At 45.2% G+C, this 22,712-nt stretch overlaps 1 protein-coding gene across 3 annotated transcripts in view; it reads right to left on the bottom strand.

Moving 5' to 3' along the window:
- Nucleotides 1-22,712, bottom strand: part of LOC147717606 (uncharacterized) — a 71,204-nt gene that overhangs the window by 17,601 nt on the left and 30,891 nt on the right. For 2 of the 3 annotated variants that reach the window (XM_086924387.1, XM_086924389.1), the window contains exons 5-8: nt 21,936-22,001; nt 21,343-21,396; nt 3,590-3,655; nt 2,774-2,827 (exon numbers count right to left, since the gene is read on the bottom strand). In XM_086924387.1, the coding sequence (XP_086780513.1) occupies nt 2,774-2,827; nt 3,590-3,655; nt 21,343-21,396; nt 21,936-22,001 (240 nt within the window). The remainder of the gene's footprint in view (nt 1-2,773; nt 2,828-3,589; nt 3,656-21,342; nt 21,397-21,935; nt 22,002-22,712) is intronic. The other variant, XM_086924388.1, reaches the window with a different exon arrangement.

Raw genomic sequence — 22,712 nt, 5'->3', positions numbered from 1 at the left:
ATTGCTGGCGCCAGGAGTTAAATGCGGTTGGTTCCGCACCAGGGGTTGCTCTGGAGGAAGAGGGAAAGCGGCGCGTGTCATTGGAGGTGGGGGGATTGTCGATGGTCAGAGGATGCGCTACGGTGGTTATGATAACAGGAGGCAGAGTGGGGGGACAGTTCGGTGTGGGGGGTTGACTTCCCCGGAGGATGGGGAGCGGTGGGAGGGGGGGTGGTGTGTGGGGGTTGTTAGTTAGAAGAGAGGGGAAGAGGAGGTCAAAAGCCTCTAGGTTGGCATTGTTGGCTTGGATCAGGACTGTGCCGTTAGAGTAGATGGTCACCGAGGTGATCCCGCAGTGTGGCAGGGGGAGGGGGTGTAGAATGAGAGTTTGCAGCTGTGGGTCATCTTGGTCATTTTGGTGATTTGGCATCTGTCTATCAGGGAGGAAATCCAGTGGGCGGGCCTGATTGTGTGGCATATGAGGTCCATTTTTATTTGGCCTATGACGGAGGAGTGATATAAGTCAGCAAAGAGGGATTCAGGGAATTGCCTGATTAGTTTATGTTTGAGGGTTTTTTGATTTCGGAGGGAGGTTGGGTGGGAGGGTGATCGAGAAGGAGTTATGGCTGTGCTGTTTTATGTAGGGTGAGGAGAGAGGATTGGGGGAGGGTGTCGAGGAGGGAGGTATTCTGACTGGGGTGATCGTGAGGGTTAGTGTAGATAGAGTCTTTTGTGGTGGGCTAATCTGTAGCTAGGGGGGTGGGGCGGCTAGACCCTGCGGAACGGGGCTGTTTGCGGCGGTTAGGGACAGGGCTGTTGGCGGAGGGCACTTAGTCTAAAAGTAAGGGTGGAGGGTATTGAGGGGCGATCGTGTGAGACAGGGGTGATCATGGGGGATAGGGAATAGGGTAGGTTTAGTCAAATTAGTTTTAGGAGAGGAGTGGGCGGGGGACTCCTAGGGGGCGGGAAGGGTTTAGGAGGCAGTTAACAAGGCTTGTGTGTGGTGCAGATTTCCTGTGCTGACTTCAGGGGGCCCCTGAGGTGGTTGCGGAGTATCGAGAGATGTAGGGCTGGATGTGTCATCCTATTAGAGTCAGGCGCGAAGAGGCGATAAACTTAGGGGCTCCGGTTCAGGAGCAGGCAGCTAGGACAGAGAGGGCAGGTTCAAGCGGCTGTCTCTAGGGTTTGTAGCACTGCATAGCTCGTCTGCGCCTCCTTCGGGGTGCTCTCAGAGGATTCGGATATCAGGAGATTCTGAATAGGCAGTCCTGGTTGTGCCGCCCTTTTTAGGTCAGGCAGAAAGGAGAGGACAAAATAAGCGCTTCAGGTCCGTTAGTGAATGCCAAGGCAAGCTGACAGGGACAAGGAGGCAGTCTCCAGGTATCGAGGTCCGGCTCTATTCGCCTTCGTCTGTTTCAATATGCTCCCGGAGAGATTGTGGCCGACAGATTTAGAGAGAGCCATCCTTGCTGGGCCGCCATTTTAAGGTCAGGCGGGGTGCAGTGACTGTTTTTTTGGCTCCGGTTCAGGGCAGGAGCTGTTGGGGGAGTGATTGGAGACAGGAGGAGGTCTCTCAGGCTAGTGGTGGGCGCGACTCCCCAGTGCCTGGTCCCCAGAGAGAGTGAGGCCGGTGACTACCGGGCAAGTTGTCCTGGGACGGCCGCCATTTTGGGGTCAGGCGGGCCTCTGAGGCTGGGAGTGCAAAGCAGGAGGCAGGGTTGCAATGCAATGGCAGGAGCAAACTCAGTGTCTGGCGAGGCTCACTTTTGCGGTACACAGAGCCCACAGTGAGGTTGCTGCCCGAGAAAATTACTCGGAAGGCTGTCCTTGTGCGTCCGCCATAGTTGGGACAGGCAAGAAGGAGAGGAGGCAGTTTTAGGCTCCGTTCGGCGAGGGGGCCGCTTGGGGCGAATCAGAGGCAGGCGACAAGTCCCTGGGGCTAAAGGCCGGCGCGACTCACCTGCGCCTCGGTCGAGGAGCCCTGCGAGAGGTTGCGTCTGGGGTCATCAGGCCGGAATGTCCTGGCGGGTCTGCCATTTTGAGAGCAGACACGGTGCGGGGGAGAGATGTGATCATTTGCGCACCGAATTGAAGCTTGATCCTCTGGGGCAGCTGACTTCTTCAGCTGCTGATGTGTAGAAGGCGCCCCGTGGCTGCTGGTGTCGCTGGATTCGGTTGGCGCTCCTGCTGCTCCGGGAGGAAGTGTCCTGGGGTCGAGAGAGGACATGGGGGCGCCGATCACCTATGGGGCCACAGAGAGTGACCGGAGAGAGATGCAGCGGAATTCCTTGTCTTCCATTCACGAGTCAGGCAAATCTGTCACGGTGAACCGGTGAGTGTGCGATCTTGATTCCAGGAGCTGGGTGGGAGGTATCAGGAGTAGTTATTTTCTTGTTTTTTTGCTCATCTGTGCCCGGAGCTAGATCTCGAGGCTCCCACCCTGTGGCCATCTTGACCAACCGATAACAATAAAAATTTAGAGTTATGGTTCACCATATACCTCCTTCTGTTGGGTTTTAACTCAAATGTGACCAGTGGGGCTGGTCTAGGAGGTGAAGGTACGGGCCATATACCCATAGCCCCCCATGTATTGATACTGGAATATCCTGAGTAGAGATCTGCCTGTGCGATTACACATTTGAGGACAGATACTGCACTGAAAGCCAGACTGGCGTGTATTTTTGAGCAATTTTTCTGACAATTCACATAATTATGCACAAGGAAATTATGGACATTTTGCTTCACTAAGATGCTTAACATATGAGTACAATATGTGTTTGTGAGCAGGACTTACCTGAGGACAGCCAGCTGCACTCCTCGAGTTCTTCTTGCTCTGCTCCGTCCGCTCCTAGGGGAAGGAAAAAGGAATGGTAAGATATAAAAGTGGAAACAAAAAGTAAACAGTAATCTGCACAAGACCGGCAAGCAGGAAGGATCGCCCTTGTGCTATGTCACTATGTTCACTGGGAGAGGAGAAGGAGATATGACGCAAAACAACCCCCATTGGAGGATGAATATGCCGAAGGAGGCTGAACATAAAATTACGTGAAGTTGTACAGACCACAGCGGAGTATGGGGACATGACAGGGAGCTAAAAAGAGTATAGAATGTCTACAGTCCAAGTCGGCCCACATGGGGCATCACAAAGATGCTCTAACAGAATGAGGAAGCATACTGGTAGGACCCAACTCTCCAAGTCCCAGACCAGCCAAGGTCAACGGAGGGGTCATGGATCAGATGTGGGTGTTTTCTTGGCAACTAAGCACCCAAGTGAAGTGCTCTAAAAAGATATGTTGGGGAAGGAAGAGGTCACAACTAACCTTGAGGCTCCAATGTGCAACCGTGATACCCTCAGGCTCAAACACCCAATCTAGGGAATCGCTAGGATAGAAAATTACCCAGGGCCTGATTCACACAGGCCTCCACATTCGCGGGGGAGACCCGCAGTCGTGGGGGAGTCTCTGCAATGAATTCTCATTGAGGAGATGCCCCCCCGAAGAGAGGACTCCCCCACGACTGCGGACCCTCTGGCATGAGTGCAGAGCCCCACTGTAAATCAAGACCCAGTGTTTCTTTTGACATCTTTATTTTACTTTCTACTAACACTTACCATATACTCTTTTAGAGGGTCTACGTTGAAAAATGCCTCCGCCCACGGGTGTTTCATCCCCATGCTCTAAAAAACAGAAGAAAATAAAGCTTTACCCAGTTGGCTCTTCTCCCAAGAAAGGATTGTACGCCTGAAAACCGAACCCTAAAACTGGTCACATAAGTAGTTACAAAATAGTTAAGGAATCAGTAAACCTTCTTACGTCCTCTAAACCTTCCAGTTTCCTGGTGAAATTTTGCAGTTATCTTTTAGCAAGATGAAACACTGGCATGAGCTCATCATTAACAGGGCGGTGGCAGTTTGTTTCCGCATTTAGTAACTGTCATAGAATGAATGTTCCACTAATCTTTCAGCCGGATACAACAGGAGTGATGCTAAGCTACCACTACCCCTTCTATGGTATTCTCTGAGTTATGTATGAACCACTCCAGAGATATACCACAGCGGGGGAAAGGGTAAAAAGAGACAAAGGAAACAATAAAGTTGTGGCAGAGAAATCAATGAAGAACATGAAGTAGAAGTTGGAACGTCACTTCTATTCTTGCTCTCGGTTTCCTGCATACAAGACAAAAGGAACATACAGTGAGTGGAACCTACCCTGCCTTCCTCTCATTCAATATCTCAATACTCAAGCATACACTACACTTACATAGTAAAGGCACAAAAAGTAAAAATAAAATAAGAACCAAAAATGTTGACTTCTTAGTAAAGTCCGGATTACTGCAAGGACTCCACCAAGTAATTTACCCAACCATATAGAATTGTCAATGAGTAGTACTTTGCTGCCAGACGGATTCAAGCTGCCTTGTGAAATTGAAGATAAAACCCCTTTTATCTTTTCTGCAGCTCCGTGAAGGCCGGTGAAATGATCCTTGAATTGTATCTACGCGTTTTCTCCTCCAGCTGATAGCGTAAATTCAAACAATAGACCTCCCTCGCTGTTTTCCGACAATAGCCCCCCTCGGACTTTGCCTTGACGCACTCCGAGTCTCTCTCGATGTAGAGTACCATAAAAGTTCAAGTGATGCAAGAAAGATAAATGAACACGGCAGCCGCCGTGTTCGCGCTTCAGAGCTAACTCCGAAAAGGAAAGTTGCGTACCTCAAACGGTTCTGACACGCCTAAGTGAAACCGCTGAATGCATGTCAATTCAAACAGCGAAGACTCCAAACGATTCCGACTGAACACGCGTCTCCATAAACGAACTCTTCCTCCAACAAGTCCCGAATCAAAATACTCAGGTGACAAGCACCGGAGTGATGCGGAAAAGGAGCTTAGATAGCAAAACGGAGAAAAGAGAAGTAGGACTAAAGTTACAAGCATTCTGGGACATGTAGTCCCGAACCCTATTTCTCATAAGCTATAGCCTAGCTGTGACAGAACCCCCTCTCAAAGTCCGACGTCTCGGCAGACCACCAGGCTTATGAGGGAACAAGGTATGGAATCGCCGTAACAGGCCAGGACAATGCAAGTTGCGTTTAGGCTCCCAAGTCCTTTCCTCTACACCATACCCCTTCCACTCTATGAGGTACTGCACTCCGCCCCTCACTCTGCGTGAATCTAGTATGGAGTCAACCTCGTACTCATCCTCCCCGTCCACCTCCACAGGAGGAGTTCTTGCTGGTACTCTAGAACCAGGGAGGCATGGTTTAAGAAGCGACACATGGAACACTGGATGTATGCGCCATTGCACGGGAACTCGTAACCTCATGGCCACTGGATTGATGATTCTCTCAATCAAATAAGGACCCACATATCTAGGTTGTAATCTAACAGATCCCTTGATCCTCAATTGTTTAGTTTGCAGCCACACCTTGTCCCCCACTTTATACAGAGGTTCGGGAGCCCTTTTCTTATCAGCATATACTTTGTCTCTGGCCGCTTCTAACTGAACTTTAGCATCCAAAAGGACCTGTTTGAGATGTGCATGATGGCCATGGATGGTAGGATTGGTAGAACTACCAGGCAACTCCAAAGGTAACATATTAGGATGATAGCCGTTCATACAAAAGAAGGGGGAACAACTTAATGATGAATGCTCGGCATTATTATAAGCAAACTCAACCGTCCACAGCAGAGTTCTCCATTCCTCACCATGTTGCAATGTGAAACAACGTAAGTACTGCTCTAAGGTTTGAGTCAATCTCTCACTTTTACCATGGGTTTGAGGATGGTAACTAGTGGACAGTCTAGCGTCTATTTTCAGGATGGCACACAACGCCTTCCAGAATCTAGACGTGATTTGAGACCCCCTATCTGTGATGAATACTGATGGGATTCCATGCAGCCTGATTACATGTTGCAGTATGTCTGTGTAAACAAGAAGAATCCTACTACTAGTGTGAGGAAAAAGGGAGGGGAAGCACTCAGTGTTGTGTAAAATACCCCTCACACACCAACAGGCCCCTTGGTGTCATGCTTCATCATCGGGGTCTTCGCACCCCGCTAGAGGGATGCGGCACGCTGCGACCTACGACTACGTGGGAGCGTTGACAGGTGTTAACTATGTGTGGTGTGTGTTGATTGTGAGTGATAAGAGGATTAAATGTGAGTGGGAATCGTGGTGAGGAAATTAAAAAGTACCTGGCTAGTGGGAAAAATGAAAAAAACTTTATTTCGTACCCCTAGCTGGTGCTATTAAAAGGTGTGCAGAAAAAGACGAGGTTGGTTTGTCTTAATTACGGACAAAACCTCTGGTGTGCGTCGACATGTTTCGGTACGTGTGCACCTTCTTCAGGACGGGGCACAACTCCCAACCCTACTCACGTATTTCTAAAAAAAGGGGGGTAATTATTTTTAATGAAAAGTGAAATCACTCATTTCAAGTTGGCTACAATGTGCCTACAGCGGTTCTTGGGATCATGTATTTACATGTCCTGCAAAAAAGGAAAAAAACCATTAGGTTTGGTTACCATGAGGTATTGGCTCAGACAGGTGCAGTCACCTGGAGCCCCAAACAAAGAACAATCTGTAAAGGAAAAGACATACTAGACACACAACACATAGGACACACTTAGGTTTTTTGTACTTATTGTTTTTCAGACATACTCGTAGTCTTTGATGTCTACTGCATCATGAGCAAGTCCTGAGCATCAAGGTGGGTAGGTGGATCCACAATCTACAATGATAGAGAGGTGGACTCAGTGCTGTTACTTATATTTACTTCTTACCTCATCCATCTACCTAGAGAGGCTGGATTCTGTGTGGAGAGAATACTCACGGAATCCGCCTGTATTGGCCTCCTTCTACCACCCCGTGCTGCTCCGCCGTGAATGAATTGCGGACGTATTTGGTGGTATTTAAGGAGAGGCTAGGTGTATTGTCATTGGTTAATTGCCGGAAGTCACAGGGACCATGTATGACGACTATCTGTTTTCGCCTTTATGCATGTGATCTAATTAACTTTGACATGTGACCCATTGTTGTTTGTTCATTACCGGAATGTCCATGTATGGTCTTTCCGTTTCTTGGCCAATCATGTGCTATTAATGGGTCCGGCGCTGAATAGAGGACAGAAAAGGGGAGCGCCGTTGTTTACACGACTGTGTATCATGTGTGCATGCGCATGAGTTGTTTCCCATTGGTGTCTATGCGCATGCGTAATAGCCGGTTGGAGGTAGTGCATGTTCAGAGATGTGATTTGTAGCGTTGGCCCTTGTGGGCAGATACCAGCCGTAGTGGAATTCCTGGAATATGTAGGCATGACCACCCGACCGGTCAAAACAAGAATTGGTGAACATAAATCAAACATACGCTGTAAAAAATCAACAACCAAAATGGCATCACATTTCCTGTCACTACAGCACTGCATAAATGATCTTCGCTGGACTGTCATTGAGCGACTACCTTCGGAATCAGGCCTGTTCCAGAAGGAACAACGTTGGGTGTTCCGCCTGGGTACCCATATCACGGGACTAAACGATGACATACCGTGGAGCCAAATCACTTGACCACTACGGCTGGTATCTGCCCACAAGGGCCAACGCTACAAATCACATCTCTGAACATGCACTACCTCCAACCGGCTATTACGCATGCGCATAGACACCAATGGGAAACAACTCATGCGCATGCACACATGATACACAGTCGTGTAAACAACGGCGCTCCCCTTTTCTGTCCTCTATTCAGCGCCGGACCCATTAATAGCACATGATTGGCCAAGAAACGGAAAGACCATACATGGACATTCCGGTAATGAACAAACAACAATGGGTCACATGTCAAAGTTAATTAGATCACATGCATAAAGGCGAAAACAGATAGTCGTCATACATGGTCCCTGTGACTTCCGGCAATTAACCAATGACAATACACCTAGCCTCTCCTTAAATACCACCAAATACGTCCGCAATTCATTCACGGCGGAGCAGCACGGGGTGGTAGAAGGAGGCCAATACAGGCGGATTCCGTGAGTATTCTCTCCACACAGAATCCAGCCTCTCTAGGTAGATGGATGAGGTAAGAAGTAAATATAAGTAACAGCACTGAGTCCACCTCTCTATCATTGTAGATTGTGGATCCACCTACCCACCTTGATGCTCAGGACTTGCTCATGATGCAGTAGACATCAAAGACTACGAGTATGTCTGAAAAACAATAAGTACAAAAAACCTAAGTGTGTCCTATGTGTTGTGTGTCTAGTATGTCTTTTCCTTTACAGATTGTTCTTTGTTTGGGGCTCCAGGTGACTGCACCTGTCTGAGCCAATACCTCATGGTAACCAAACCTAATGGTTTTTTTCCTTTTTTGCAGGACATGTAAATACATGATCCCAAGAACCGCTGTAGGCACATTGTAGCCAACTTGAAATGAGTGATTTCACTTTTCATTAAATATAATTACCCCCCTTTTTTTAGAAATACGTGAGTAGGGTTGGGAGTTGTGCCCCGTCCTGAAGAAGGTACACACGTACCGAAACATGTCGACGCACACCAGAGGTTTTGTCCGTAATTAAGACAAACCAACCTCGTCTTTTTCTGCACACCTTTTAATAGCACCAGCTAGGGGTACGAAATAAAGTTTTTTTCATTTTTCCCACTAGCCAGGTACTTTTTAATTTCCTCACCACGTTTCCCACTCACATTTAATCCTCTTATCACTCACAATCAACACACACCACACATAGTTAACACCTGTCAACGCTCCCACGTAGTCGTAGGTCGCAGCGTGCCGCATCCCTCTAGCGGGGTGCGAAGACCCCGATGATGAAGCATGACACCAAGGGGCCTGTTGGTGTGTGAGGGGTATTTTACACAACACTGAGTGCTTCCCCTCCCTTTTTCCTCACACTAGTAGTAGGATTCTTCTTGTTTATGTATCAGTGCCCGTGGAGTAGGAATCCTACTTTGTACTCTACCTCCCTTTTGTTAAAAAAAGCAGTATGTCTGTGGCCAGTTCTCCCGAAGTGGGTAACTTGCTTAACGCTACAAAATGACCCATTTTAGTTAGATGGTCTACCAACACTAGTATCGTAGTATTACCAAGACTGGGAGGCATTTCAACTATAAAATCTATCGATACTGTATGCCAAGGGGCCGGTGGAGTGGGTATTGGTCTAAGTAGCCCACTCGGTCTTTGATGGGAAGCCTTCGCTTGTGTGCATACAGAACATTCAGCGACATACTGGTCTATGTCTTTTCTCATGGATTCCCACCAGAAGTATCTCATAACATTCTGCAGTGTTTTTTGTTTTCCCAAATGACCACCCAAGGTGGAATCGTGAGTCCATTCAAGAACTTGCTGTTGTAGAACTCCTTTAGGCACATACAATTGTTTATCATGAAACAACAACTGGTCGATAATGGAATGGTGATTAGGATTCAATGCTACCCATGCATCTTTGTCCATCGTTTCGAGCTGCGTCTTCATAGCATCCAGAAAGTCAGCAGACGTAACTATAGCAACTTGGGCAGGTTGGAAGGTTGCTTTATTGAGGATAATTGGTGGTTCTGCAATATTGATGGTATCATTGTTTGTAATAGGCAGGTTACGTGACAAGGCGTCCGCCTTACCGTTTTGAGGACCTGGTCTATATTTGATGAGAAAGGTAAAATCAGAGAAAAACAAGGACCATCGCTGTTGCCTCGGGGTCAAAGCTCTGGCACTCTTCAAAAACAACAGATTCCTATGGTCAGTATAGATTTCTACTGTATGACGAGCTCCCATAAGATGATGCCTCCATTCTTCACATCCCTTCTTTATAGCCAGCAATTCTTTGTCCGATATGCTGTAATTTACCTCACTGGGAGACAACTTTTTTGAAAAGAAGGCGATGGGGTGTAATTGTCCCGTCTCTGGATGTCTTTGGGACAAGATACCTCCCACAGCATAATAAGAAGCATCGGTTTCTATTATGAACGGTTGATGTGCGTCTGGATGGCGGCGTAGAATGGGAGCAATCACAAAACATGATTTCAAAATTTGGAAGGCATGTTCTGCTGCTTCAGTCCGTAGAAAAGAGGCACCTTTTCATAGAAGATGTGTTAGATGTGTATGATGGTAGAAAATCCTTGAATAAAACGTCTGTAGAAATTGGCAAAGACTAAAAACCCTTGCAGTACCTTAACTCCCACAGGCGACTTCCAATCAATGATTGCATGTACCTTCTTCTGATCCATGCACAAGCCATTGGGTCCTATGACATACCCCAAGAATTCCACCTCCTGAGAATGAAACAAACACTTCTCCAATTTCACATACAATGCATGCTGCTGTAATCGCTCTAGTACTGCAATGACATGGCCCAGTTGTTCTCTCATGGATTTGGAGTGGATTAAAATGTCATTGATGTAAACGATACAAGAAACATCCAAAAGCCCTCTCAACACATCATCCATAAAATACTGAAATGCCGCTGGGGCATTACATAATCCAAAGGGCATAACAAGGTACTCGTAAAGCCCGAACTTCGTACGGAATGCAGTCTTCCATTCATCTCCATGTTTTATCCGCACCAAATGATAGGCTCCTCGGAGATCCAACTTCGTGAAGATTGTAGCTCCCTTCAGTTGGTCCAGCAATACTGGTATCAAGGGCAAAGGGTACCGATTCTTCCTAGTCACCCTGTTAATAGCCCTGTAATCTATGCGGGTTCTCAATCCGCCTTCACGTTTCGGAATAAAAAACAGAGGCGAGGAGGCAGGAGACGATGAAGGTCGTATAAACCCTGCAAGCAGCATTTTATCCAAGTATTGCCGGAGATATGTAGTTTCTGCCTCCGTAACCGCATAAATTCGGCTACAAGGGATGCTAGCACCAGGTTCGATGTCAATAACACAGTCATAATCCCTATGAGGGGCAATTGACTAGCTTCCTGTTCACTAAACACATTATGATATGTCCTGTACTCCTCAGGAATTGTAGTGGTTACACAAATATGATGTGTTCGACAGGCGTTAGCAAGTAATATCGCCGGATTCATGTCTTGTACCTCCTCCTGAATCTTGTTTCGGGTACAATTTTCCACGCAGAACAATGAATTCAATGATATAGTTCAAGTTCAAGTTCAAGTTCAGGAATTTATATAGCGCACTACTCATCGCCCATTTAACTAAGGGGTAGTGAAGCGTGAGCCATGGCATCCCTAGTATTCGTTGGAAATGCGGAGCATCTATGAGATCAAAACATATGTACTCATAATGAGTCTTTTCTGTCAACATCAGAATTTGAAGGGTGTGGAAAGTCACGGGACCAGAAGTCAAATCCGATCCGTCGACAGCCTTCACGGGCTCGGGTTTCTCCTTCCTGATGCATGGCACTCCTATTTTCTGTGCATATGTACGATCTATAAAGTTGCCTGTGGCCCCAGAGTCCAATAACGCATGCACAAGCACGGGTTCCGCCTTTTTCCATTCCACTGTAACACACACATTCATATGGGGTGCTGTATGTTGCATAGTGTTTGCTAAAGCAGGTAAGACCTCTCCTTCGCTTATTCTAAAACAAGGGGTCTCTGACTTGTTTGAGAATACCCGTTTCCCGACGTCTCAGATGGATATTCTACAGCAGGGACTTTGCGGGATTCTGGACTTTCTCTATTCTTCACCTGGAATTTAGCCTTACAGTCTTTGATGAAATTTCCCGGCTTTCCACAGTACATGCATAACTTTAGCAGACGTCGTCTATTCCTCTCTTCCGTACTCAAGGGACCTCGCACTCCACTAATCTGCATTGGTTCACTCCCGTTACTTGCAGGAGAGGCATCTTCGACCACTGGCTTCATTTTAGGGAAGAAGAATCTACTGTCTGTACTGTGTTTGTCTAGTTTCGATCTTGTAAACGATGGTCCAGCTGCACTGTCAGGTCTATCAACTCTTCACAACTGGTGGGCATGTGTACAACTTGTGCCAAGACATCTTTCAATTCACCCCTTAGCCCTTGGTAATACAACAACACTCTCTTTGCAACAGGCCAATCAGTTTCTATTACTAACCTGTTGAAATTAGTTATGTAAGTCAGTAAATCCTGCGAACCTTGTCTTAATGTAATGAGCTCCCTATCCAAAGAGAGTTGATGCGCCTTTCTATCAAACAATTTACGCATTTCATCACAGAAAGCGTTAAAATCATTCAATACAGGGTCGTTTCTTTCAATCAACGTAAAAGACCAGCTAGCAGCGTTCCCTCCTAAATAGGACATCATGAACGCTGTCTTAGTCTAATCATCTGGAAATACAGCTGGTTTACACAGGAAATGTAACTTACATTGTCCTAAAAAAATGCCAAATTTGTTTGGATCGCCAAGGAATCTCTCAGGAGGAGCTAAGGACAACTGGGGAGGCTGCAGTACCTGGATGGTAGACACCCCTCCTCCATTCTCCTGACCTTGGTTACCACCCAGGGACGAGGGGGGAGGCAATGTCCAATTTCTGATAATAGGTACACCCCTATTAGTAGTAGGACTAGTACGTGACAATCCTGCCATCTCTCTACGCATTACACCCACCTCGTTGAGCAAATCCTGGCCTTCCCCCCTAAATGCATCAACCTCCATTCTTAAGGTGGTTAGGGTTTCAAGCACAGTGGTGAGAACCGTATTTGTGTCCATCGCTCGGGTTGTATTTAACCGTGGGCTTGTCACTCTGTCATAGAATGAAGGTTACACTAACCTTTCAGCCGGATACAACAGGAGCGATGCTAAGCTACCACTACCCCTTCTATGGTATTCTCTGAGTTATGTATGAACCACTCCAGAGATATACCACAGCGGGGGGAAGGGTAAAAAGGGACAAAGGAAACAATAAAGTTGTGGCAGAGAAATCAATGAAGAACAAGAAGCAGAAGTTGGAACGTCACTTCTATGCTTGCTCTCGGTTTCCTGCATACAAGACAAAAGGAACGTACAATGAGTGGAACCTACCCTGCCTTCCTCTCATTCAATATCCCAATACTCAAGCATACACTACACTTACATAGTAATCTGTCTCCAACTCCTTAATGAAAAAGGCACAAAAAGTAAAAATAAAATAAAGAACCAAAAATGTTGACTTCTTAGTAAAGTCCGGATTACTGCAAGGACTCCACCAAGTAATTTACCCAACCATATAGAATTGTCAATGAGTAGTACTTAGCTGGCAGACGGATTCAAGCTGCCTAGTGAAATTGAAGATAAAACCCCTTTTATCTTTTCTGCAGCTCCGTGAAGGCCGGTGAAATGTTCTTTTAATTGTATCTACGCGTTTTCTCCTCCAGCTGATAGCGTAGATACAAACAATAGACCTCCCTCGCTGTTTTCCGACAATAGCCCCCCTCGGACTTTGCCTTGACGCACTCCGAGTCTCTCTCGAAGCAGAGTACGATAAAAGTTCAAGTGATGCAAGAAAGATAAATGAACACGGCAGCCGCCGTGTTCGTGCTTCAGCGCTAGCTCCGAAAAGGAAAGTCGCATACCTCAAACGGTTCTGACACGCCTAAGTGAAACCGCTGAATGCGTGTCAATTCAAACAGCCAAGACTCCAAACAATTCCGACTGAACACGCATCTCCATAAACGAACTCTTCCTCCAACAAGTCCCGAATCAAAATACTCAGGTGACAAGCACCGGAGTGAAGCGGAAAAGGAGCTTAGATAGCAAAACGGAGAAAAGAGAAGTAGGACTAAAGTTACAAGCATTCTGGGACATGTAGTCCCGAACTCTATTTCTCATAAGCTATAGCCTAGCTGTGACAGTAACATGCTCATTGAGGGAGTGTACTTTGGCTGAACATGCTCATTACTTGCAGGTTGCACTGGTGACATTGTTCTCTGGGATTCCTTCTGTCCAGGCCTTATACATGGGGAAGGAAGGTCTGGAAGCCCACCTCAACATGTAACATGTATGCAATGCATTGCTGGGTTTTGCTGATATGTTGTCTCACTGGACTCCATTCAGCTGGACCTCTTTGGGATTCTGCCAGGTGGGCTCAACGTCCAACTGGGACGGAGCACTTTGATATCACTATGTTCTCAATGGGATCTTGGGTAAAAAAAAGGTTACAAATATTTCCAGGGAACCCTAACTCCACTTTGTATTAAGAAGGGCCCTGTGATATGGTTAAAAGCATAATATGAGACTAAGGCATTTACCAAGCCAGTGTGTCTATTCTAAGTCGACGTGTTTCATCTGCCTCACAAGATGTACAGATCTCATCAGGCCTCTAAGGGCTAGATGTAGGTAAATAGTATTTACCGATTCATAAATACCGAATTTTGATAAATGCTATGTAGCTAAAAATTCGGTAAAAATTACTGAATCGTTAAGATTCGGTATTTACAGAATCAGTATTTTACCGATTCGGTAATGTCAATTACCGAATCGGTAAATACCGATTTGGTAAAAGGGGGAAAACATTGAAGTGTGGCATGGTGTCACTTTGACACCCTGCTGCACCCGTCAATTGTGTATGGGTGCACATGTGGCACACATACATGCCATAAGGGCAAGTATGTCTGCCACATCGCACTGTTGGAAAAGCAAAAAAAATGCTTTTTCAAAGGTTTTCATTATTTACCACCGACTTGTTGTTGGTGGTAAATAACGAATCCTTAACTGAGGAATGCACTAACTTGAGTGCTCCCTACATCCTGGATTCGGTAATTTACCGAATCGGTATGTTAAGAATTCGGTATTTTACCGAATCCTTAAATTACTGATTCTGTAAAATACCGAATCCTTAAAAAATGCCACCTACATCTAAAAAGCCCAATACCGGTCGGTAACGGTCGAAATTCGGTCATTTCGGCCGTTACCGACCGGTATTGGGCTACCTACATCTGGCCCTAAGACCCTTGTATTCCTCACCTATAGGGAGCAGGGGTTATGCCTCCGCATGCATAATGGTAATGGTAATGTAGTTTCTTATATAGCGCACGTATCACCACAAAGGGTATCTCGGCGCATGCTTTGGGAACCCGTCCTGGTTTTTCCCTGTGGGATAACCCAGCTGGGCACCCCCAAGGTGAAAGCCAGGCATCCCGCCGCGGGGGCCGTAGTGGAGATTGAGCAAGCTATTGCCCAGAGTTGCAGAGCGTGAACCCCTGATTCAAGTAGGCACCGAAGCGAGAATTATCAGGTCCGTGGACATTTGGGGTCCGAAAACTGCTGCGTCGGCAATTGAACGCTGGTCCCGGGCCGACCTCTGCTTCTGGGTCTGCCTCCTCTAACCAGTGAGCCACACTTCTCCATGCAAGATCAAGAGCTAGTTACACAACCCTTCTACACAGGGTGAGTTAACTGAAAACTGAGGATTACCCACTTCTAGAATCCCAAAAAAGGAGAAGGAACCAGGGGGTAGATGTATCAAGATTCCATTTTGCGATTTCTAAATACCGATTTTTAAGGAATCGCTATTTAAAAATCGCAAAATGGAATGTATGTAGAAAATCGCTATTTTTTAGAGATTTCTCACAGCTGGATTCATGAAGGTAAAATCGGCTCGCAAAGGGCCAGATTCTGTGAATCTGGCCCTTTGCGAGCGCTTTTATTGCATTTGGAATTCATCATCCCAAATGCAATATTCGCAAAATCTGAAATCGCTAAATTGCGAAGAATTGCATTTAAGGAGTCTCTATTTCAGATTCCTTAATTGCAATTCATGAACCATTTTGTTATTGTTATTGTTATATGTACTTCTAAAGCGCGACATTCATCCAACAGGATATCACGGCGCTACAGTTAAACAGTAAGCCATAGGCAAGATACCAGGGACTATTATTTATACTATTTAGGGAATAATGCAGTTTTTAGTTTTTTTCTGAAAGTAAAGTAACAATCAGTACATCGAAGATCAATAGGCAAGTCATTCCAGCACTTAGCGGCAAGGTGCGAAAAGGCGCGCCCGCCCATCCTGGATAATTTTATTCGTGTGGTGACAGCTTTAGCTGTGGCTTGTGAGCGTAGGTTACGAACTGGGGCATAGAGCTTAATTCTGTTCCGCAGGATGTAAGGACCAGTATTATGCAAAGTTTTATGAGCAATGCACAACATTTTAAAAACTGCTCTTTGCCTCATAGGCAACCAATGTAACGCTCTCAGGCAGTTTGTAGCAGAATCGTACTTTTTTTTATCGCAGACAGCTTTAGCTGCCGCATTCTGGACCAGCTGTAGTTTTGAAAATAAATAATCGGCCATACCAACAAACAGCGAGTTGCCGTAGTCCAGCCTACTAATCAGTAAAGATTGAACTAAAATCTGTCTGCATTCCATCGGAATCCAGGGAAAAACTCGCTTCATCATTTTTAGTATGGCGAATCCTTTGCCACATATTGTGGTAACATGATGCTTCATGGATAAAGTGGTGTCCATATGGATTCCCAGATTTCTAGCGGTCAGGGTTGGGTTTGGTGGGGTACCTAAAGTGTTTGGCCACCAAGAGTTGTCCCAGAGCTGTTTGGATCCGCCAAATAGAAGAATTTCTGACTTGTCAGCATTTAATTTCAAGTAGTGCCCATGCATCCAGTTAGATAGTTCTGACAGGCAGTTATGTAACCTATTTTTGGCGCCCTCTTCACCATTGAGGGTTACCATCAGCTGAGTATCATCAGCATAAGAGCAGATATTGATACCCCATTTATTGCCTATAGATGCCAGTGAAGAGACATAAACATTGAACAATGTTGGGCTCAATATTGCTCCCTGTGGCACTCCATATTTGATCTTCCGAGGAGTGGAGGTGAAGTTTCCTAAGCAGATGGACTGGGATCTGTTCGATAGAAAAGACTCCAGCCAGTACAGGGCTTTACCATGTATTCCTTTAGCAGCTAGCATATTTATTAGCAGTTTGTGGGAAACGGTATCAAACGCCGCTGATAAATCAAGTAATATCAGGGCGACCGTTTTGCCTTTATCAGTCTGCATTCGAATATCGTCCATCACAGCCAGGAGCGTTGTCTCAGTACTGTTATTTGATCTAAAACCAGTCTGAGAAACGTCCAGCAGGTTATTAATTTCTAGAAAGCTTGACAACTGTTTAGTTATCAATCGTTCTAAAACCTTTGATAGGTATGGAAGTTGAGAAATAGGACGGTAATTGGCTGGATCATTTATATCCGCGCCAGCTTTTTTTAGTAGGGGAATTACAGCTGCATTTTTCCAGATTTCTGGGAATTCGGCTTGATCCAAGGAAAAATTAAGAACTTTTGTAACTGCTGGACAAATTACAGGTGTAAGTTGGGAAAAGATATAGTGTGGACAAACATCCCATGGTGATCCTGATTTAATTTCTAACATAGCTTTGCTGACTTCTTCTTCAGAAAAAGGGCCGAAAGTAGAACAGCTAGCCTGCAGAGTAGAATCAACCTGATACTCTACATGGTTATGGCTATTATTTACAAAGGAAGAATAGATTTTGTCAATTTTTTCACTAAAAAAATCACTAATTTTAGAGCAATTTTCAAGTGAAGGAGTCAAGTTTGAGGTGAGACTCGGAGGGTTACAGAGTTCTTTTACTATTTTAAAAAGCTCCTTCGAAGAGTTTTTGTTGTCTAGTATTCTTTGGGAAAAATATTCTTTCTTTGCATTACGTATAGCTGTGTTATATACTTTTAGCTGATGTTTATAAGTAGCTCTGTCTTCGGACGTTTTGCTTAATCTCCATTTATGTTCCAGAGTGGTACATTTTCTTTTTTCAATCTTTAGATCGGAGCCGTACCATTTCTCTGAGATTTTTCCTTTAGGTCGATCTATTGTGCTGGACAGTGAACAATGACCCAGCGCCTTCTCAATGTTGCTAAGCAGTTGACGAATTTCTTCCTCACTAGAAGTTCCAGGACTAAGATTATAATCAAAATCTTTTGTAAATTTTTCCACAGAGAATTTTCTCCAGCATTTTGTAGACTTTGTCGACTGAACGAAGGGTCTTTTGTTCTTTATGGGTAGGTTCAAATTAAATTCGATCCTATAGTGGTCCGACCAAGTCAAAGGAATAATATTTGTAATAGTGATGTTGGAAATATTAGTGAAGATAAGATCTAGCATATGCCCCGCTCTATGTGTGGGGTATGCTATTTTCTGTGTCAATTGCATGATTTCCATATCAGTTGCCAGGCGTTTGGTTAGGGGATTGTTATGGAGATCAAAATGAACATTGAAGTCGCCAAGGACTATGATATTTTTATGTTTAAGACAAACAGGAAGAATTTGTTCCAGGAGTTGAGTGCTAAAATCAATCGTACTACTAGGGGGGTTATAAATAAGAGCACCTCCAAGGATCACCTGCGTATTAATAGAGATAGAAAAAATCAGGATATCATGCTTGCCTAGTTGCGTAACTATTTCTTGACAACAGGTAAAAGTGTCTTTAAAAATCATAGCCACCCCACCACCCCTCTTAATTGATCGATTTAAATTGACAATTTTATACCCATGGGGTAGTGCTGCCGTAATATCAGGGGTATTGTGCTCACTAAGCCAAGTCTCCGTGATATAAGCAAAGTCAGGTTTACTCTCCTGTAGCATATCCCATATTTCGATAGAATGTTTCGGAAGGGACCTAGCATTAACATAAATGCAAGAGAGATCTTGAGTAAGAGTAGTTTCAGATATAGAACACTCCGTGTCATTACTGTCCCATCTACAATTCCGACAGCTAAAAGGGCCCATGGTGTCTAGAGGACTTACTATGGCACAATGAGAATGATGTGATAGACTGGGAGTATTAAGATTGAGCAACTCTTCGCGGGAATATACCAGTGCAGATTTACCTGATATATCTTTAATTGGAGAAACAGGGGTTTTGGCCCCTGGTCCCGGCCAGTCGCGGACGGGCGCAGACGGGCTTGCCTTAGGCGCGCCTTCGGCGCGCAAACGGCGCGCCCGCTGCGCTCGTCCGCTGCGCTTCCTCCAGAGGCACATATTTCTTGATGGAGAGAGAGCTGGGGGGGAGGGTGTGGCCTCGAGGGGGCGTGGCCTCGGTGCACGCCGGCGATGGCGTCCGAGGATGTTTGTTTTGGCTGAAGGTCTGCTTTCAGCGTTGAGAATCCGCTGTACAGCGTTTTGCCAGGGAGGGTTGTCAATTCAGCAAGTGGTAAACAAAGTAAGTTTAAAATGATAATACAATCAATAAGTAATGCTCTGCAATTTTAAAATATTTCTGCTCCCGGCTTCCGCCTCAGGAGTAGTGTTTCTACAAAAGCGCTAGTAGTCAACGCCTTTTAAGCTGGTGCGGGGGGCGTGGCCTCGAGGGGGCGTGGCCTCGGTGCACGCCGGCGATGGCGTCCGAGGATGTTTGTTTTGGCTGAAGGTCTGCTTTCAGCGTTGAGAATCCGCTGTACAGCGTTTTGCCAGGGAGGGTTGTCAATTCAGCAAGTGGTAAACAAAGTAAGTTTAAAATGATAATACAATCAATAAGTAATGCTCTGCAATTTTAAAATATTTCTGCTCCCGGCTTCCGCCTCAGGAGTACTGTTTCTAGCATTGCGAATTAGCAATTTTTGGCCTCTATTTACAGAGAAGTCTGACTTTGTGGTAAATAGCGAAAACTTTGGACATGTGTGTGTGCACACCTGTGTAAATCACCATTTCAGGGGTGCTACAGGGTGTCCTTTGGACACCCTGGCACCCTTGAAATCGCTTCCTTATTTGCGATTCGCTAATTGCTAATCGCAAATAAGGATTGACTCCTGGGGAGTCAATCCTTATTTGCGATTAGCAATTAGCGAATCGCAAATAAGGAAGATGTAGAAATCGCTATAAATGTTTGCGAGTCTTTAATAGCGATTCCTTAATATTCGCTATTAAGGACTCGCAAAAGAGGAGCATGAGGAATCTAGGGGGTTAGTCTTCCTTATTTGCGAATTCGCAATTTGCAAATTCGCAATTTAGGAATAATTTCCCATGCATTCCTATGGGCCAGGAGGCCCATATGAATAATTATGAAATATTTCTTAATTTGCGAATCGCAATTTGCGAATTCGCAAATCGAGAATAATTTCAAGGGTGCAGGGGTGTCTCAAAGACACCCTGCTGCACCCCTGAAATTTACATGTGTGTGCATATGGCGCACATACCTGCCCTATGGGCAGGTATGTGCGTCACATGCCACCTTCACAAATGCTAAATAGGGCATTTTTAAATGAAATCGCAAAATACCACCAACTACAAGTTGGTGGTAATTTGCGATTTCTTAACCCACATTCGCAATTTCTAAAACCCACATACATCGCATTTAAGGAATAGCAAAATGTGCGATTCCTTAAATGCTTAAGCAAAATAAGGAATCGCAAATGTTTGCGATTCCTTATTTTGCGATTATTTGATACATTTCAAAAAATGCAAAAAAGCCTTTTGCGATTCGCAAAGGCCTAAATTCGCAAAATTTCAGCCTTTGCGAATCTCAAAAGGCTTGATACATCTACCCCAAAGAAACGAAAATGCACCTGTATTAGAATATGGGTAATTTAAACAATGAAACTGTGCAGTGCCCTACACACTCTAAAACAGTGAGGTCTCTAACCTTAGAGATACCATTATCTAAAAGCCAGGATAAGGGACCTGGTGTGACTTAAAGAACCTGTAACAGCCAGTGTTCAAAATATCATGCAGTCATCTCATTATCCAAGTGTATTCACCCAGCGCATCACAGATCCACACAAAGAAATACATGAATGAAATCCATCAGGCTCCTAGTGTTTTAAGTGGGGGACCTCAAGCTAGCTACAACTTGGAGGAGAGTTCACCTATACAGCTGCATTGCGGATACTGGAATGGGGCAATCAAAACTATATCTATAGGAAAATGTCCATGTTATGAAAACCTAACTGGAAACATGAACTATGAAAAACTATTTACATGAACTATCAGCCCTGAAGTAGAGGCTTCCCCCCTCGAAATATGTTAGCTGGCAGTAATTAATTTCAACAAACTAATAAAGATGGATTTTTTTTCAAAACTTTTTAGAATATGTGATGTGGATAAAGTTTGAGATGAAAGAACGCTCAAAAGAAACGATAACAATTTAGAGTTATGGTTCGCCCTATACCTCCTTCTGTTGGGTTTTAACTCAAATGTGACCAGTGGGGCTGGTCTTGGAGGTGAAGGTGCGGGCCATATACCCTTAGCCCCACTTGCATTTATACTGGAATTTCTTGGCTAGAGATCTGCCTGTGCGATTACACATTTGCGGACAGATACTGCACTGAAAGCCAAACTGGCGTGTATTTATTTTTTAGCAATTTTTCTGAAAATTCACATAGTTATGCACAAGGAAATTATGCTAATTTTGCCTCATTACGGTGCTTAACATGTGAGGGCAATATGTGTTTGTGAGCAGGACTTACCTGAGGACAGCCAGCTGCACTCCTCGAGTTCTTCTGGCTCTGCTGCGTCCGCTCCTAGGGGAAGGAAAAAGGAATGGTAAGATATAAAAGTGGAAACAAAAAGTAGACAGTAATCTGCACAAGACCGGCAAGCAGGAAGGATCGCCCTTGTGCTATGTCACTATGTTCACTGGGAGAGGAGAAGGAGATATGACGCAAAACAACCCCCATTGGAGGATGAATATGCCGAAGGAGGCTGAACATAACATTCCGTGAAGTTGTACAGACCACAGCGGAGTATGGGGACATGACAGGGAGCTAACCTTGAGGCTCCAAAGTGCAACTGTGATACCCTCAGGCTCAAACACCCAATCTAGGGAATCGCTAGGATAGAAAATTACCCAGGGCCTGATTCACACAGGCCTCCACATTCGCGGGGGAGACCCGCAGTCGTGGGGGAGTCTCTGCAATGAATTCTCATTGAGGAGATGCCCCCCCCGAAGAGAGGACTCCCCCACGACTGCGGACCCTCCGGCATGAGTGCAGAGCCCCACTGTAAATCAAGACCCAGTGTTTCTTTTGACATCTTTATTTTACTTTCCACTAACACTTACCATATACTCTTTTAGAGGGTCTACGTTGAAAGCTGGCTCCGCCCACGGGTGCTTCATCCCTATGCTCTAAAACAGAAGAAAAGAAAGCTTTACCCAGTTGGCTCTTCTCCCAAGAAAGTCTTGTACGGCTGAAAACCGAACCCTAAAACCGGTCACATAAGTAATTACAAAATAGTTAAGGAATCAGTAAACCTTCTTATGTCCTCTAAACCTCCCGGTTTCCTGGTGAACTTTTGCAGTTATATTTTAGCAAGATGAAATTCTGGCATGATGGCATCATTAACATGGCGGTGGCAGTTTGTTCCTACATTTAGTAGCAGGCTCATTAAGGGAGTGTACTTTGGTTGAAAATGCTCATTACTTGCAGGTTGCACCGGTGATGTTCTCAACCTAGACATTGTTCTCTGGGATTCTTTCTGTCCAGGCCTTACACATGGGGAAGGAAGGTCTGGAAGCCCACCTCAACATGTATCATGTGTGCGATGCATTGCTGGGTTTTGCTGATATGTTGTCTCACTGGACTCCATCCAGCTGGGCCTCTTGGGATTCTGAAAAACTATTTACTATTACTAAAACACTTCACGGTTGGTAACTATTCAGTGTTTTTGTTCTGCTTCCTGATCTGCTTTGAGGTACTTTCATGTGGCTTACGCGGACTATCTGCATTGGACAATCAGCTGTTCTGCCATTATTGGCATTTCATATAATACAGAGTCAACATTTTGAGTAAATCTCTATATGCAAAATAGGTCTGTTCTTGCAAGCACTATGTTGCAG

This window comes from Lissotriton vulgaris, chromosome 5 (assembly GCF_964263255.1).
Source record: "Lissotriton vulgaris chromosome 5, aLisVul1.2, whole genome shotgun sequence".
Lineage (NCBI taxonomy): Eukaryota > Metazoa > Chordata > Amphibia > Caudata > Salamandridae > Lissotriton > Lissotriton vulgaris.
The sequence above is the reverse complement of the archived record's forward strand: the minus strand, read 5'-3'. Positions and strand labels throughout refer to the sequence as shown.